This window comes from Haliotis rufescens, unplaced genomic scaffold (assembly GCF_023055435.1).
Source record: "Haliotis rufescens isolate VD_foot unplaced genomic scaffold, xgHalRufe1.0.p SCAF_20, whole genome shotgun sequence".
Lineage (NCBI taxonomy): Eukaryota > Metazoa > Mollusca > Gastropoda > Lepetellida > Haliotidae > Haliotis > Haliotis rufescens.
Genome location: NW_025963891.1, coordinates 2,170,375 through 2,185,877, shown reverse-complemented (window position 1 = coordinate 2,185,877; position 15,503 = coordinate 2,170,375). Strand labels below are relative to the sequence as shown.

At 43.9% G+C, this 15,503-nt stretch overlaps 1 protein-coding gene across 2 annotated transcripts in view; it reads left to right on the top strand.

Moving 5' to 3' along the window:
• LOC124142741 (trichohyalin-like) overlaps positions 1-15,503 on the top strand; it is an 84,780-nt gene that overhangs the window by 32,153 nt on the left and 37,124 nt on the right. For both annotated transcript variants that reach the window (XM_048400736.1, XM_048400735.1), the window contains exons 6-13: positions 734-813; positions 1,468-1,576; positions 2,054-2,151; positions 2,289-2,363; positions 4,265-4,365; positions 4,679-4,806; positions 11,894-12,049; positions 13,494-13,721. In XM_048400736.1, coding sequence (XP_048256693.1) covers positions 734-813; positions 1,468-1,576; positions 2,054-2,151; positions 2,289-2,363; positions 4,265-4,365; positions 4,679-4,806; positions 11,894-12,049; positions 13,494-13,721 — 975 coding nt within the window. The remainder of the gene's footprint in view (positions 1-733; positions 814-1,467; positions 1,577-2,053; positions 2,152-2,288; positions 2,364-4,264; positions 4,366-4,678; positions 4,807-11,893; positions 12,050-13,493; positions 13,722-15,503) is intronic.

Here is a 15,503-nt window from a genome sequence, read left to right as displayed (position 1 = left end):
TCAATCCACCCGCCTCTCCGTGTCCTTCCTGTCTGTGTCAGTCCACCCTCCTCTCTGCGTCAGTCCTGTGTCAGTCCACCCTCAACTCTGTGTCAGTCCTGTCTGTGTCAATCCACCCTCAACTCTGTGTCAGTCCACCTTCCACTTTCTGTCAGTCCACCTTCAACTCTGTGTCAGTCCACTCTGTGTCAGTTCTGTTTGTGTCAGTCCACCCTCCTCTCTGCGTCAGTCCTCTCTGTGTCAGTCCACCCTGAACTCTGTGTCAGTCCTGTCTGTGTCAATCCACCCTCAACTCTGTGTCAGTCCACCTTCCACTTTCTGTCAGTCCTCTCTGACAGTCCACCTTCCTCTCTCTGTGAGTCCACTCTGTGTCAGTCCTCTCTGTGTCCGTCCTGTCTGTGTCAGTCCACCCTGCTCTCTCTGTCAGTCCACTCTGTGTCAGTCCACCCTCCACTCTGTGTCAGTCCACTCTGTGTCAGTCCTCTCTGTGTCAGTCCACCTCCATCTCAGAGTCAGTCCAAGTTTGAACATCAACAGTTAACAACAATATGCAAGGATATCCGTAGTACCAGTAGAGTTAATATGATGATAAAAGACTGATAAACATATGTTTTTATTTGTTCTGATCCAAACTACAGCTTCCTGTTCAGACATGGCTATCCATTCAGTAAATGTTCCTAAGAATTTGTCAGACATTAGTCTGTATCTGTCATATATAATTTTAATCTTTCAGAGAACAAAAAGGAGAATAGGTTTGAGTGTATCACGAGATCAAGGCACGAAACAGGTGGATAGAAAAGTGTTTGTCAAACAGTGAGTGAAGACATCTTGGTACTTAAGGAAGTTAGCTTGTCGTTATCATGCTACTCACTCAATATGGCTCTTTATATCCTATGGTAACAACAGTCTCATTAAAATTAGCTCTTAGTTCTTGCTACCGCTAAGCAAAGATCTGAGGATATCCTATTACGGGTCACATCAGAATGATCTTTCGCAAACTTTAACCGACCAGTGAAATACAGTAAACTACCTTTATAACGAACACGCTTATAACGAACTGACGGATATAACGAACTATTTCTTGGTCTTGTCCATTTGCTGTATATATGCTTATAACCAACTACGCATATAACAAATTACAATTAGTTGTCCATTTGAGTTCGTTATAACTGTAGTTCACTGTAAGTTAAAAATGAAGTCTGCATTGGCCAATCAGAAAGCAGCTTTCTGGAGTTTCACAGCAGTAGTTTCAAACTGGCAACTTCCATTCCAGACTTCGCTTTCCAAAATGTTGACTCCTTATTAAAACGCTATACAACCAAAACTTTTAGCGCTGTGCTATTACTGTCTTCATTATGTCTTAAGTGTTCTGTTTATCAGAGATAGACTCAGATTGATATTGTTGCCTTTATGTTGCTGATGTTGCTGTTGGTGCTATCGATGTTGATGATATGCTGATGTTGCTAGGAATGTGGTCGCCCGGGAGTACCAGACGAAACTCAGCGAGCTGGAGCTCAAGAGAGTGGAACTGTCACACATCAGTCAGGAGTTTGAAACTAAGCTGAAGGAGAAAGAGGTAAAGCAATAGCAGATTAAGTCAGGATTGTCTTCATATGTTTTACCCCCAAGTGTAGTTGTTTGCTGAGTTTTTGTTGAATATTAAAAATGGGCTGTGTATTGTTTAATGCCATCACAGATTTGTTAAGTCAATTACCAATATATAAAAATATGTTTGTGCAAGAAAGACTTCTCATTTACTCACTCACTCACTCACTCACTCACTCACTCACTCACTCACTCACTCACTCACTCACTCTGTAAAGATCCGGGGTAGAATAGGTCTTCAGCAACCCATGCTTGTCGTAAAAGGCGACTAATGGGATCAGGTATCCCAATTGCTTAGATCTTAGCTCATCTTTTCAATCACTGGTCCAGACTCGATTATTTACAGACTGCCATCATATAGCTAGAATATTGCTGAGTGTGGCGTTAAACAACAAACAAACAAACAAACAAACAAACAAACACTCACGCTCTCTCTCTCTGTGCCCAGGTGGAGCAGTACAAGTTAAAGCAAGAGCTGGCCGAGCTGGCCATCTCCCTCAACATGGAGGCTCAGAAGAGGCGGGTTCAGAAGGTGGACACTTCCAGGTATGTCATTGCTTGTTGTATTTTGTGGCTGATTGACATTCACAGAAGTGACTGGTACTTTATAGTCCTTGAATGATGAATGTGATGTCAGGAGTCATTGCCGTCTGTAACCTGACCCTATTTATCTCCTTTTACAGAGACGTGAAGATGGACATGACCAAGAGAATACATGAAAATAACAATGCTGACATGTCGCTGGAGTCAAAACTTATGTGAGTTTCCTAATCTTACGTCCGAATTAATGAGTTAAGGATCATACTAGGGATGAGCAGTTGATACTATATACCACAGATAGCCCTGGTCCCCAGCAACCTATACTTGTCTCTCTGTGGGGATTCCGGGTAAGAATAGAGGTCCCCTGCAACCTATACTTGTCTCTCTGTGGGGATTCCGGGTAAGAATAGAGGTCCCCAGCAACCTATACTTGTCTCTCTGTGGGGATTCCGGGTAAGAATAGAGGTCCCCAGCAACCTATACTTGTCTCTCTGTGGGGATTCCGGGTAAGAATAGAGGTCCCCAGCATCCTATACTTGTCTGTCTGTGGGGCTCTGGGTAAGAATAGAGGTCCCCTGCAACCTATACTTGTCTGTCTGTGGGGCTCTGGGTAAGAATAGAGGTCCCCAGCAACCTATACTTGTCTGTCTGTGGGGTTCTGGGTAAGAATAGAGGTCCTCAGCATCCTATACTTGTCTGTCTGTGGGGTTCTGGGTAAGAATAGAGGTCCCCAGCATCCTATACTTGTCTGTCTGTGGGGTTCTGGGTAAGAATAGAGGTCCCCTGCAACCTATACTTGTCTGTCTGTGGGGTTCTGGGTAAGAATAGAGGTCCCCTGCAACCTATACTTGTCTCTCTGTGGGGCTCTGAGTAAGAATAGAGGTCCCCAGCAACCTATACTTGTCTGTCTGTGGGGCTCTGGGTAAGAATAGAGGTCCCCTGCAACCTATACTTGTCTCTCTGTGGGGTTCTGGGTAAGAATAGAGGTCCCCAGCAACCTATACTTGTCTCTCTGTGGGGTTCTGGGTAAGAATAGAGGTCCCCTGCAACCTATACTTGTCTGTCTGTGGGGCTCTGGGTAAGAATAGAGGTCCCCAGCAACCTATACTTGTCTGTCTGTGGGGCTCTGGGTAAGAGTAGAGGTCCCCAGCATCCTATACTTGTCTGTCTGTGGGGCTCTAGGTAAGAATAGAGGTCCCCTGCAACCTATACTTGTCTGTCTGTGGGGTTCTGGGTAAGAATAGAGGTCCCCAGCAACCTATACTTGTCTGTCTGTGGGGTTCTGGGTAAGAATAGAGGTCCCCAGCAACCTATACTTGTCTCTCTGTGGGGTTCTGGGTAAGAATAGAGGTCCCCTGCAACCTATACTTGTCTGTCTGTGGGGCTCTGGGTAAGAATAGAGGTCCCCAGCAACCTATACTTGTCTGTCTGTGGGATTCCGGGTAAGAATAGAGGTCCCCAGCATCCTATACTTGTCTGTCTGTGGGGCTCTGGGTAAGAATAGCTCTGATAATGGTATAAGGTGCTGCTCTTAGCAATTCCGGAATCCACAAATTGTGGGTAGGAATCCGACAAACTTCCAACTTGTCCCCATTTGTCTATTAATCTTAGTCTGTCATCATCACACCCTTGACTTACCTCTTGGACCAGCCTCACTTCAGACTTTCCTCACACTAATGCAATGTTGGTAGTCTAAATCAATCAATCAATCAATCAATCAATCAATCAATCAATCAATCAATCAATCAATCAATCAATCAATCAATCAATCAATCAATCAATCACCCAGCATGTATTAACCAGCGTCTGAAGTGGTGCCTTTTGCTATTGTGGCAGCTGGGGGGATTTGTCATCTTCTAATGACTCTTTGTTCATTTTTGAAACAGAATACAGTAATATCCTGTACCTTGAGTTGAAAACACCAGCTTCATTGGCACAAAGATTAGTGATGTTATTTGATTGTGACGCCATGCTAAGTAATGATGTCACAGAGATCTGCAAAGCATTGTGATGCAGTTTCATTGTAGTGATTTCTCCTAGGAGATATTCCTTGGTCTCACCCAAGTGATAGATCCTGAGGAAGCCAGTTTTGGATGTTAAAGTTGTTTGTCGTGTGCAGGAGGAGTGATGGGGATGGAAAGACAGCAGAGCTGCAGAAGAGGAAGCTCAGTGCTGACCTTTCCCTCACGAAGGGCCACCTGGACATCAAGAAGAGAGATGGTCAGTTCCATGTTGGTGTGTCATGATCGGACCACAGTGCCATGTACATACCTGGACTTGCAGTCTTTAGACAAGAATTGTTAATTTTTCAATTGTTCAAGAATGTTTTTTCTGATTGTTGAAGGACATTTTCATGTCTTGTTGAAAGCATTAGCTGTGAGTGTGGAGGTTCGGATTTCGGATAGGATTAGAGCTATTGGCAAACTATCAAAATAATAGCACAATAGTGATAACTCTTGCAGTATTATGGCAATGGTACAAATGTCTTGTGATAGACACCACAGTTCACTGTTATGAGTATGTTTCTTCACAGAACAAAGACATCTGACAGACACACAGATTCGACTGGAGGACAACACGACCATGCAGAGATCTCTCAACACAGCTGCCGTCAACGCGGAGATGGATCTGAAGGCTCGGCAGATTGATCAGAGACTGGAGGTGGGTGTTCTAACAAGTGCCCTTTAGCACGTAAATGTATCAGGGACTGGAGGTGTGTGTTCTAACAAGTGCCCTTTAGCACATAAACGTATCAGGGACTGGAGGTGTGTGTTCTAACAAGTGCCCTTTAGCACGTAAACGTATCAGAGACTGGAGGAGGGGGTTCTAACAAGTGCCCTTTAGCACGTAAATGTATCAGAGACTGGAGGTGGGTGTTCTAACAAGTGCCCTTTAGCACGTAAACGTATCAGGGACTGGAGGTGTGTGTTCTAACAAGTGCCCTTTAGCACGTAAACGTATCAGAGACTGGAGGAGGGGGTTCTAACAAGTGCCCTTTAGCACGTAAATGTATCAGAGACTGGAGGTGGGTGTTCTAACAAGTCCCCTTTAGCACGTAAACGTATCAGAGACTGGAGGTGTGTGTTCTAATAAGTGCCCTTTAGCACGTAAACGTATCAGAGACTGGAGGAGGGGGTTCTAACAAGTGCCCTTTAGCACGTAAATGTATCAGAGACTGGAGGTGTGTGTTCTAACAAGTGCCCTTTAGCACGTAAATGTATCAGAGACTGGAGGTGTGTGTTCAAACAAGTGCCCTTTAGCACGTAAACGTATCAGAGACTGGAGGTGGGTGTTCTAACAAGTGCCCTTTAGCACGTAAATGTATCAGGGACTGGAGGTGGGTGTTCAAACAAGTGCCCTTTAGCACGTAAACGTATCAGAGACTGGAGGTGGGTGTTTAAACAAGTGCCCTTTGGCACGTAGATGTATCAGAGACTGGAGGTGGGTGTTAAAACAAGTGCCCTTTAGCACGTAAATGTATCAGAGACTGGAGGTGGGTGTTCTAACAAGTGCCCTTTAGCACGTAGATGTATCAGAGACTGGAGGTGGGTGTTCTAACAAGTGCCCTTTAGCACGTAGATGTATCAGGGACTGGAGGTGGGTGTTCTAACAAGTGCCCTTTAGCACGTAAACGTATCAGAGACTGGAGGTGGGTGTTTAAACAAGTGCCCTTTAGCACGTAGATGTATCAGAGACTGGAGGTGGGTGTTCAAACAAGTGCCCTTTAGCACGTAAACGTATCAGGGACTGGAGGTGGGTGTCCTTGCAAGTGTTCTTGCAGATAAGCACCTCACGGACTGTTGGTAGGTGTTTTAGCAAGTGTTCTTGCATAAAAGCACCTCATGGACTGTTGGTAGGTGTTTAAGCAAGTGTTCTTGCATATAAGCACCTCACGGACTGTTGGTAGGTGTTTTAGCAAGTGTTCTTGAATATAAGCACCTCACAGACTGTTGGTAGGTGTTTAAGCAACTGTTCTTGCATATTAGCACCTCAAGGACTGTTGGTAGGTGTTTTAGCAAGTGTTGTGACCTAGTGAGTGATGTTTATATTACAGTAGGCAGCAATGGTCCGATCCCTAGTGATGGGCCTACGAGAGTACAGTAGGCAGTAATGATCCACTCCCTATTGATAGGCCTACAAGCATGAGTACAGTAGGCAGCAATGGTCCACTCCCTATTGATAGGCCTACAAGAGTACAGTAGGCAGCAATGGTCCACTCCCAATTGATAGGCCCACAAGAGTACAGTAGGCAGTAATGATCCACTCCCTATTGATAGGCCTACAAGAGTACAGTAGGCAACAATGGTTCACTCCCTATTGATAGGCCTACAATAGTACAGTAGGCAGCAATGGTCCACTCCCAATTGATAGGCCTTCAAGAGTACAGTAGGCAGCAATGATCCACTACCTATTGATAGGCCTACAAGAGTACAGTAGGCAACAGTGGTCCACTCCCTATTGATAGGCCTACAAGCATGAATACAGCAGGCAGCAATGGTCCACACCCTATTGATAGTCCTACAAGAGTACAGTAGGCAGCAATAGTCCACACCCTATTGATAGGCCTGCAAGCATGAATACAGCAGGCAGCAATGGTCCACACCTTATTGATAGGCCTACAAGCATGGGTACAGTAGGCAACAATGGTCCACTCCCTACTGATAGGCCTACAAGCATGAGTACAGTAGGCAACAATGGTCCCCTCACTACTGATAGGCCTAAAGCATGGGTACAGTAGGCAACAATGGTCCACTCCCTACTGATAGTCCTACAAGCATGGGTACAGTAGGCAACAATGATCTACTCACCCTCGAAAGGCCGTGGAGAGTACAGTACAAACACATCTAATAGACATTAAAGCCGAATGTTTAAGTAAATAAACTGTCCCCTCTGCCCTGAGTATCCCAATGTGCAATTAAAAAGCAGTTATCTGTAGCCTGTGTGTGTGGGGAGATATGCAGATTGACAGCCTCCCTGGTTTAGTGGGGTGGGTGACAGCATGTTTACAGTGGGGAGGTACCGCCAGGGTTTACTGGCCCTGTGATGGGTTGCACGTCACCCAGCTATCTGGCTTGTGTACATGGGCAGGGTACCAGGCAGGCTTATCGGGCTAATGGGGCGTGGAAACGGGACAGGAAATGGCAGAGCTGTTTGCTAATTACTCCAAGTGTGTCTCGTCTTGATGGAAACAGTACAGACCCACATCACTCAGCTCCCATTGTTGGGGGAGATGTAGAGCAGGATTCAACACTGTACCTTTCACGATTTGAAATTCCTTATATTAGGACTGCAGAGATAAAATGTAAACTTGCACACGTCTCGAAGTCAATACTTATACAGTAAACTACGGTTATAACGAACTCAAAGGGACCACTAATTTCAGTTCGTTATAACCGTAGGTCGTTATAAGCAGATATACAGCATATTTGCAACAAATGGTCGGGACTATAAAATAAGTTCGTTATATCGGTCAGTTTGTTATAAGCGTGTTCGTTATAACCATAGTTTACTGTATTTTAATCATAATTTCTAGATTATATGAATAATAAGAACAAGTTGTCCCTATAAACGACTGACATCCATATAAAGTCCGCTTATCTAGACTTGCCTATTATAAGGATAGAATTAATATACATCCATGGACTTACAATTCAGTACAGACTTGGAGCAAGGCTATGTTGAACTTGTAATGGCACTGTTAAAATATGTTCCAGATGTGATGGGCACACTTAGAAATCATATATTTTCACGAAAATGTTTGACGATATGCTGAGATATTCTTTGTTGATTGCAGTATGTATGGAAACAGTTTGGCCACACACTGACAGACTTGTACATGATGTTATGGCTGAAGTAATCGCTGTGTTACTATTTAACTGATTCTACCAGAATATATATTTGTTTAGGATGCAGTTGAATCACATGTATGTTTTTGTCATGCACTTCTACACATTAGAACAGTACAACCTGGAGAGAGTGTTTACAAGCTGGATATAGAAAGGACAAGGAATATCATGGCTAACATCCTCTTCATTATACACACACAATGTTTGGGGCTACTTCTTGCCCCTTCTTGGGGGGAATGGCAGGGTGGGGAAACATGGCATGTATACACATACAAGTACAGCCGCATATAATTAGATACATGCATGTGAAGACAGCTGTGACCAGGTTACAGTTGGTGTACACTTAAGAGGGAGTGAGTGAGTGAGTTTGGTTTTACGCCGCTTTTAGCAATATTCCAGCAATATCACGGCGGGGGACACCTGTACCCATGTCAGGAATCGAACCCGGGTCTTCGGCGTGACGAGCGAACGCTTTAACCACTAGGCTACCCGACCGCCCCCACTTAAGAGGGAGTTGTTGGACATGACAGTTGTTATACAAGAGTGGGCGAAATTAAGAAAGATTGTGTTGTTACTTATAGTAGACGAAATTGCAATTTACTGGGATTTTATTGATAGCAATAACTTGTCCCTTGAAATTTAAAAATAAAATTATGCTTCAGACTGTTGAAAAGAATAGAATTTGTCTGCCACAAGAATATCAAACGGTTTATTTCTAACAATAGTTATACTTAGTAGTGTGACTTGTAAGGAAAAGCAAATTATTATTTTTTCGTTCTTTCGAAATTAAATTGATTCATGTCAACATTTGTATTTTTAAGTCAGTAGCATGTAACTACATTTATGGTGTTAAATAGCTTAAATCAGATATCTTTCATTCAGGAGATAAACTTGCTTTCAAATGTGGGGTTGTTACTACTTTGATTTGTTAGCCAAATTATAAATAACAATTATAAACAAATGAGAAGCACATCTGATGCCTGGAGTCCCTTTGATTTGAAACATGCATCTGCAGTGTGTGGTGTACAAATTGTAGGGCATGTTTACCTGTAGGGCATGTTTACCTGTAGGGCATGTCTACCTGTAGGGCATGTTTACCTGTAGGGCATGTTTACCTGTAGGGCATGTTTACCTGTAGGGCATGTCTACCTGTAGGGCATGTTTACCTGTAGGGCATGTTTACCTGTAGGGCATGTTTACCTGTAGGGCATGTTTACCTGTAGGGCATGTTGCATGTTTACCTGTAGGGCATGTTTACCTGTAGGGCATGTTTACCTGTAGGGCATGTCTACCTGTAGGGCATGTTTACCTGTAGGGCATGTTTACCTGTAGGGCATGTTTACCTGTAGGGCATGTTTACCTGTAGGGCATGTTTACCTGTAGGGCATGTTTACCTGTAGGGCATGTCTACCTGTAGGGCATGTCTACCTGTAGGGCATGTTTACCTGTAGGGCATGTTTACCTGTAGGGCATGTCTACCTGTAGGGCATGTCTACCTGTAGGGCATGTTTACCTGTAGGGCATGTTTACCTGTAGGGCATGTTTACCTGTAGGGCATGTTTACCTGTAGGGCATGTTTACCTGTAGGGCATGTCTACCTGTAGGGCATGTTTACCTGTAGGGCATGTTTACCTGTAGGGCATGTTTACCTGTAGGGCATGTCTACCTGTAGGGCATGTTTACCTGTAGGGCATGTTTACCTGTAGGGCATGTTTACCTGTAGGGCATGTTTACCTGTAGGGCATGTTTACCTGTAGGGCATGTTTACCTGTAGGGCATGTTTACCTGTAGGGCATGTCTACCTGTAGGGCATGTTTACCTGTAGGGCATGTTTACCTGTAGGGCATGTTTACCTGTAGGGCATGTTTACCTGTAGGGCATGTCTACCTGTAGGGCATGTCTACCTGTAGGGCATGTCTACCTGTAGGGCATGTTTACTTGTAGGATTCCTGTAACAAATGTTATATTTGGGAAAACACTTTCTTAGTAAAGTACAAATTCTACTACTTTTGGGGGTTGAGTCCCATCCAGGATTCGAACCCACACTCTAAGAGTGAGGCACCTAATCACCAGCACACAAAGTCAGTGATCTAACCAACTCTAGCCACCGAGGCTTCCACAAAAATGAAAGTCTGGCAACTCTAGATCACATACTTTGAGTACCCCTCTGAGAAGTGTGAATTGCCATGTCTCCTATGACCAAAAGTTAAGAATAAGAAATGTTATATTTGGGATAACACTTTCTTAGTAAAGCTCAGATTCTTGTACTGTTTTGGGCTTAGTCTCATCCGGAATTTGAAACCCACACTCTCTGATTCCTTGTGGGGAACTGAGAATAGGTCCCCAGCCATCTGTGTTGGTTATTAGAGGCGACTCCGTGAAACAGGTGATCAGTCTAGGCTACTTGGCTGATTGTGTGTCATCATACCCCGACGGCATGGACCACTGCTCACAATATCCATCACTGGTTTATCCGGTTCAGACTCGATAATTTGCTGTCATATATATGGAATAATGATGAGTGTGGTATTAACCAATACACAACAAAACATGTAAGGTTCTTCTGGAAAATAACATGTAAAACAAATAAAAGTAAAGGAAATGATTTCGTTCATCAAGATCAGAATTTAAAACAGGATCAGGAATAGGAAAAATGGTATCCTTTCAGGGGAGGAGTGAGGCATGGCATGTATGGGTGGAGAGTAAGGGATTATGGGTGGAGATGTTTGTTTTGCTTGTCAGTGTTATGCTCCATTGGGGGATGTAAGGGGGATGCTACATGAAGTATGTTTGTTGTTGTTGAACGCCTCACTCAGCAATATTCCAGCTATATGACGCCTGTCTGTAAAAAATCAAGTCTGGACCAGGCAATCCAGTGATTGACATCATGAGCATCGCTCCATGCATTTGGGATACATTGGGAAACATACATCCATCAATTCAGAAATCTTGACCACCCAATAGTTAGTTACCTCTTACGACAAGTATAGGCTGCTAAACACCAGTTCTAATCCGGATCTTCACAGATGTATGATGCTACATGAAAGTTTTACGAGGAGCAGAGAGATTAGACCATGCTGGTGTTCCAGAGGGGAGGGGTGGGGGAACCGAACAGGTTCTTAGTACCCCTACGTTGATGTAGCAGCTGACCATTGATGATTGGGTGGTTATACTTTACCTGGCTGATTGTCATCATGTCCAAGTGCTCATACATTTATTCATCTGTCTGGCCAAGATTTGATATTGCTAAGTCTGAGGTGACAAAGCTTAAATAATGCTTACGGCAGCATTAAACCACATTCACTCACTCACTCACTCACTCACTCACTCACTCACTCACTCACTCACTCACTCACTCACTCACTCACTCACTCACTCACTCACTCACTCACTCACTCACTCACTGAAGGCACACTTTGTCTGTTGAGGAGTCGTTCATGTCGTGGGTCGTGTCATGCACTGTCTAATAATGTCTTGTATGTTGTGGGTCGTGTCATGCACTGTCTAATAATGTCCTGTATGTCATGAGTCGTGTCATGCACTGTGTAATAATGTCTTGTATGTCATGGGCCGTGTCATGTCTGATATTGACCAGTATGTTGTGGGTCGTGTCATGTCTGATAATGACCTGTATGTCATGGGCCGTTTCACTGTCTAATAATGCATGTATGTTGTAGGTCGTGTCATGTCTGATAATGACCTGTATGTCATGGGCCGTGTCACTGTCTAATAATGCATGTATGTTGTAGGTCGTGTCATGTCTGATAATGACCTGTATGTCATGGGCCGTGTCACTGTCTAATAATGTCTTGTATGTCATGGGCCGTGTCACTGTCTAATAATGTCCTGTATGTTGTGGGCCGTGTCACTGTCTAATAATGTCCTGTATGTTGTGTTTCTAGGCCCACAACACTCGCAGGGTGACGCAGCTGCACAACAGCATGCGTGTGAAGAAGGACAAGGAGGAGTCGCAGCAGGCTGTGTGGGAGGCGCGCTTCAAGAGGCGGTACGCGGAGCAGCAGCGGAGGGAACATGAAGACTCACTTAAGTTCTTTCAGGTGAGAAACCCACAGACCACACTAACAGCCTTTGTTTCAGGGAATCCTGCACAATTGTAGTTCCCAGTGAATAATATCATACAAGCTATATAACCCCCCCCCCAATCATCAAATATTGTGTCTTACCTACCAGTTTCATATTACTGGATCAGGTTGCCTAAAAGGAATATTCTAATTAATGGCCCCTATAGCTGTAAAATTGCTGATGTGGCATAAAGCTATATTACTCACTTGTAGCATCTTAATTTATTTATATATATGTTAAAATGGTTCCAAATATGTGTGAAGCCTTTTCTTGTGTCCCCCACCTTTATGTTGCTGGAATATTGCCAAACGCATCATATTGACTTTGAATAATTAACTCAATACATGTCATGTCACGGTTTTGTCAAATATCAGAGTCACTTTGAAGGTCATTCACTCATGAAATAAATTGTAAATAGTAAACACACACAACACACACACACACACACACACACACACACACACACACACACACACACACACACACACACACAGAGCCTACCGGTGGATTCCCCACAAGCATTGTAGCCAACCAATGGATTCTCCACAGGCATTGTAGCCAATCGGTTGATTCTCGACAGGCATTGTAGCCAATCGGTTGATTCCCCACAGGCATTGTAGCCAATCAGTTGATTCTCGACAGGCATTGTAGCCAATCAGTGGATTCTCCACAGGCAGTAGCCAATCGGTTGATTCTCCACAGGCATTGTAGCCAATCGGTGGATTCCCCACAGACATTGTAGCCAATCAGTGGACTCCCCACAGGCATTGTAGGCAATCAGTGGATTCCCCACAGGCATTGTAGCCAATTGGTGGATTCCCCACAGGCATTGTAGCCAATCGGTGGATTCTCCACAGGCATTGTAGCCATCCAATGGATTCCCCACAGGCATTGTAGCCAATCGGTTGATTCTCCAAAGGCATTGTAGCCAATTGGTGGATTCTCCACAGGCATTGTAGCCAGTCGGTGGATTCTCTACAGGCATTGTAGCCACCTGATGGATTCACCACAGGCATTGTAGCCAATCGGTGGACTCCCCACAGGCATTGTAGCCACCTGATGGATTCACCACAGACATTGTAGCCAATCAGTGGAATCCCCTCAGGCATTGTAGCCAATCGATGGATCCTCCACAGGCGTTGTAGCTATTGATGGATTCACCACAGGCATTTTACCCAACCAAGGGAAAAGAAGCTTGCAGTGAGTTGAAGTTAGTCTGAAGTGTGGAGTCTGATATTGTCATGTTTTCTTTGTAATTATTACTGCACAGAACTAAGTGCACTATTTCAAACTTGTGTGAAGGAGCTCCTTGTGCACATTACATTGATTTACCACTTGAAACAACCCTCTTTGGTTGAGTCAATGATCTTTTCTGATGTTAAACCTGCATGTTACAACATGGTGTGCATGTTCTTGCAGAAAATGGTTGTGAAGGGAGAGGATGCAGAGCAGAACTTATACCAGAAGGTTCGGAATGCTGAGTACGCTCGGCAGAAACAGGAGCAGTCAGTGCGACGTATTCAGAATGATCTGAGGGATGCCAAGAGAATCAACTCTATCAAGTTGAAGCAGGAGATTGCCGAGCGGCATCGGCAGGAACAGGAACTGGAACAGAAGCTGATCCGGGAGAGGGCCGAGCTGGACAAGGTGGGTGTCACTTGTAGGTGTGGGTGGAGAGGAAAATAGTGGTAGACACTGTGGGAATGGGCAATGCATGACAATAGTTTAATTTGTAACATGGAGAGCGACTAGAGGGTGGATTATTAGCAGTATACCTGTGGAATATACAGGAACCCCTGTCATACATTCCTATAAAATAACCCTGTTTTACATTCCTATAAAGTAACCTGTCATACATTCCTATACAGTAACCCCTGTTATATATTCCTATGCAGTAACACCTTGTCAGACATTCCTATACAGTAACCTGTCATACATTCCTATACAGTAACACCTTGTCACACATTCCTATACAGTAACCTGTCATACATTCCTATACACTAACACCAGTCATACATTCCTATACAGTAACCCTGTCACACATTCCTATACAGTAACCCTGTCGCACATTCCTATACAGTTGCCCCAGTCACACATTCCTAAACAGTAACCCTGTCGCACATACCTATACAGTAACCCTGTCACACATTCCTAAACAGTAACCCTGTTGCACATTCCTATACAGTAACCCTGTCGCACATTCCTATACAGTAACCCTGTCACACGTTCCTATACAGTAACCCTGTCACACATTCCTATACAGTAACCCTGTCGCACATTCCTATACAGTAACCCTGTCGCACATACCTATACAGTAACCCTGTCATACATTCCTATACAGTAACCCTGTCACACATTCTCATACATTCCTATACAGTAACCCTGTCATACAATCCTATACAGTAACCCTGTCACACATTCCTATACAGTAACTGTCGCACATTCCTATACAGTAACCATGTCACACATTCTCATACATTCCTATACAGTAACCCTGTCATACATTCCTATACAGTAACCCTGTCATACATTCCTATACAGTAACCATGTCACACATTCTCATACATTCCTATACAGTAACCCTGTCATACATTCCTATACAGTAACACCTGTCATACATTCCTATACAGTAACCATGTCACACATTCTCATACATTCCTATACAGTAACCATGTCATACATTCCTATACAGTAGCACCTGTCATACATTCCTATACAGTAACCCTGTCGCACATTCCTATACAGTTGCCCCAGTCACACATTCCTATACAGTAGCCCCAGTCACACATTCCTATACAGTAGCACCTGTCATACATTCCTATACAGTAACCCTGTCGCACATTCCTATACAGTAGCCCCAGTCACACATTCCGATACAGTAACCCTGTCACACATTTTCATACATTCCTATACAGTAACCATGTCATACATTCCTATACAGTAACACCTGTCATACATTCCTATACAGTAACCATGTCATACATTCCTATATAGTAACCCTGTCACACATTCCTATACAGTAACCCTGTCACACATTCTCATACATTCCTATACAGTAACCATGTCACACATTCTCATACATTCCTATACAGTAACCATGTCATACATTCCTATACAGTAGCACCTGTCATACATTCCTAAACAGTAACCCTGTCGCACATTCCTATACAGTAGCCCCAGTCACACATTCCTATACAGTAACACTGTTGCACATTCCTATACAGTAGTCCCAGTCACACATTCCTATACAGTAACCCTGTCACACATTTTCATACATTCCTATACAGTAACACCAGTCATACATTCCTATACAGTAACACTGGCACACATTCCTATACAGTTGCCCCAGTCACACATTCCTATACAGTAACCCAGTCACACATTCCTATACAGTAACCCTGTCGCACATCCCTATACAGTAGCCCCAGT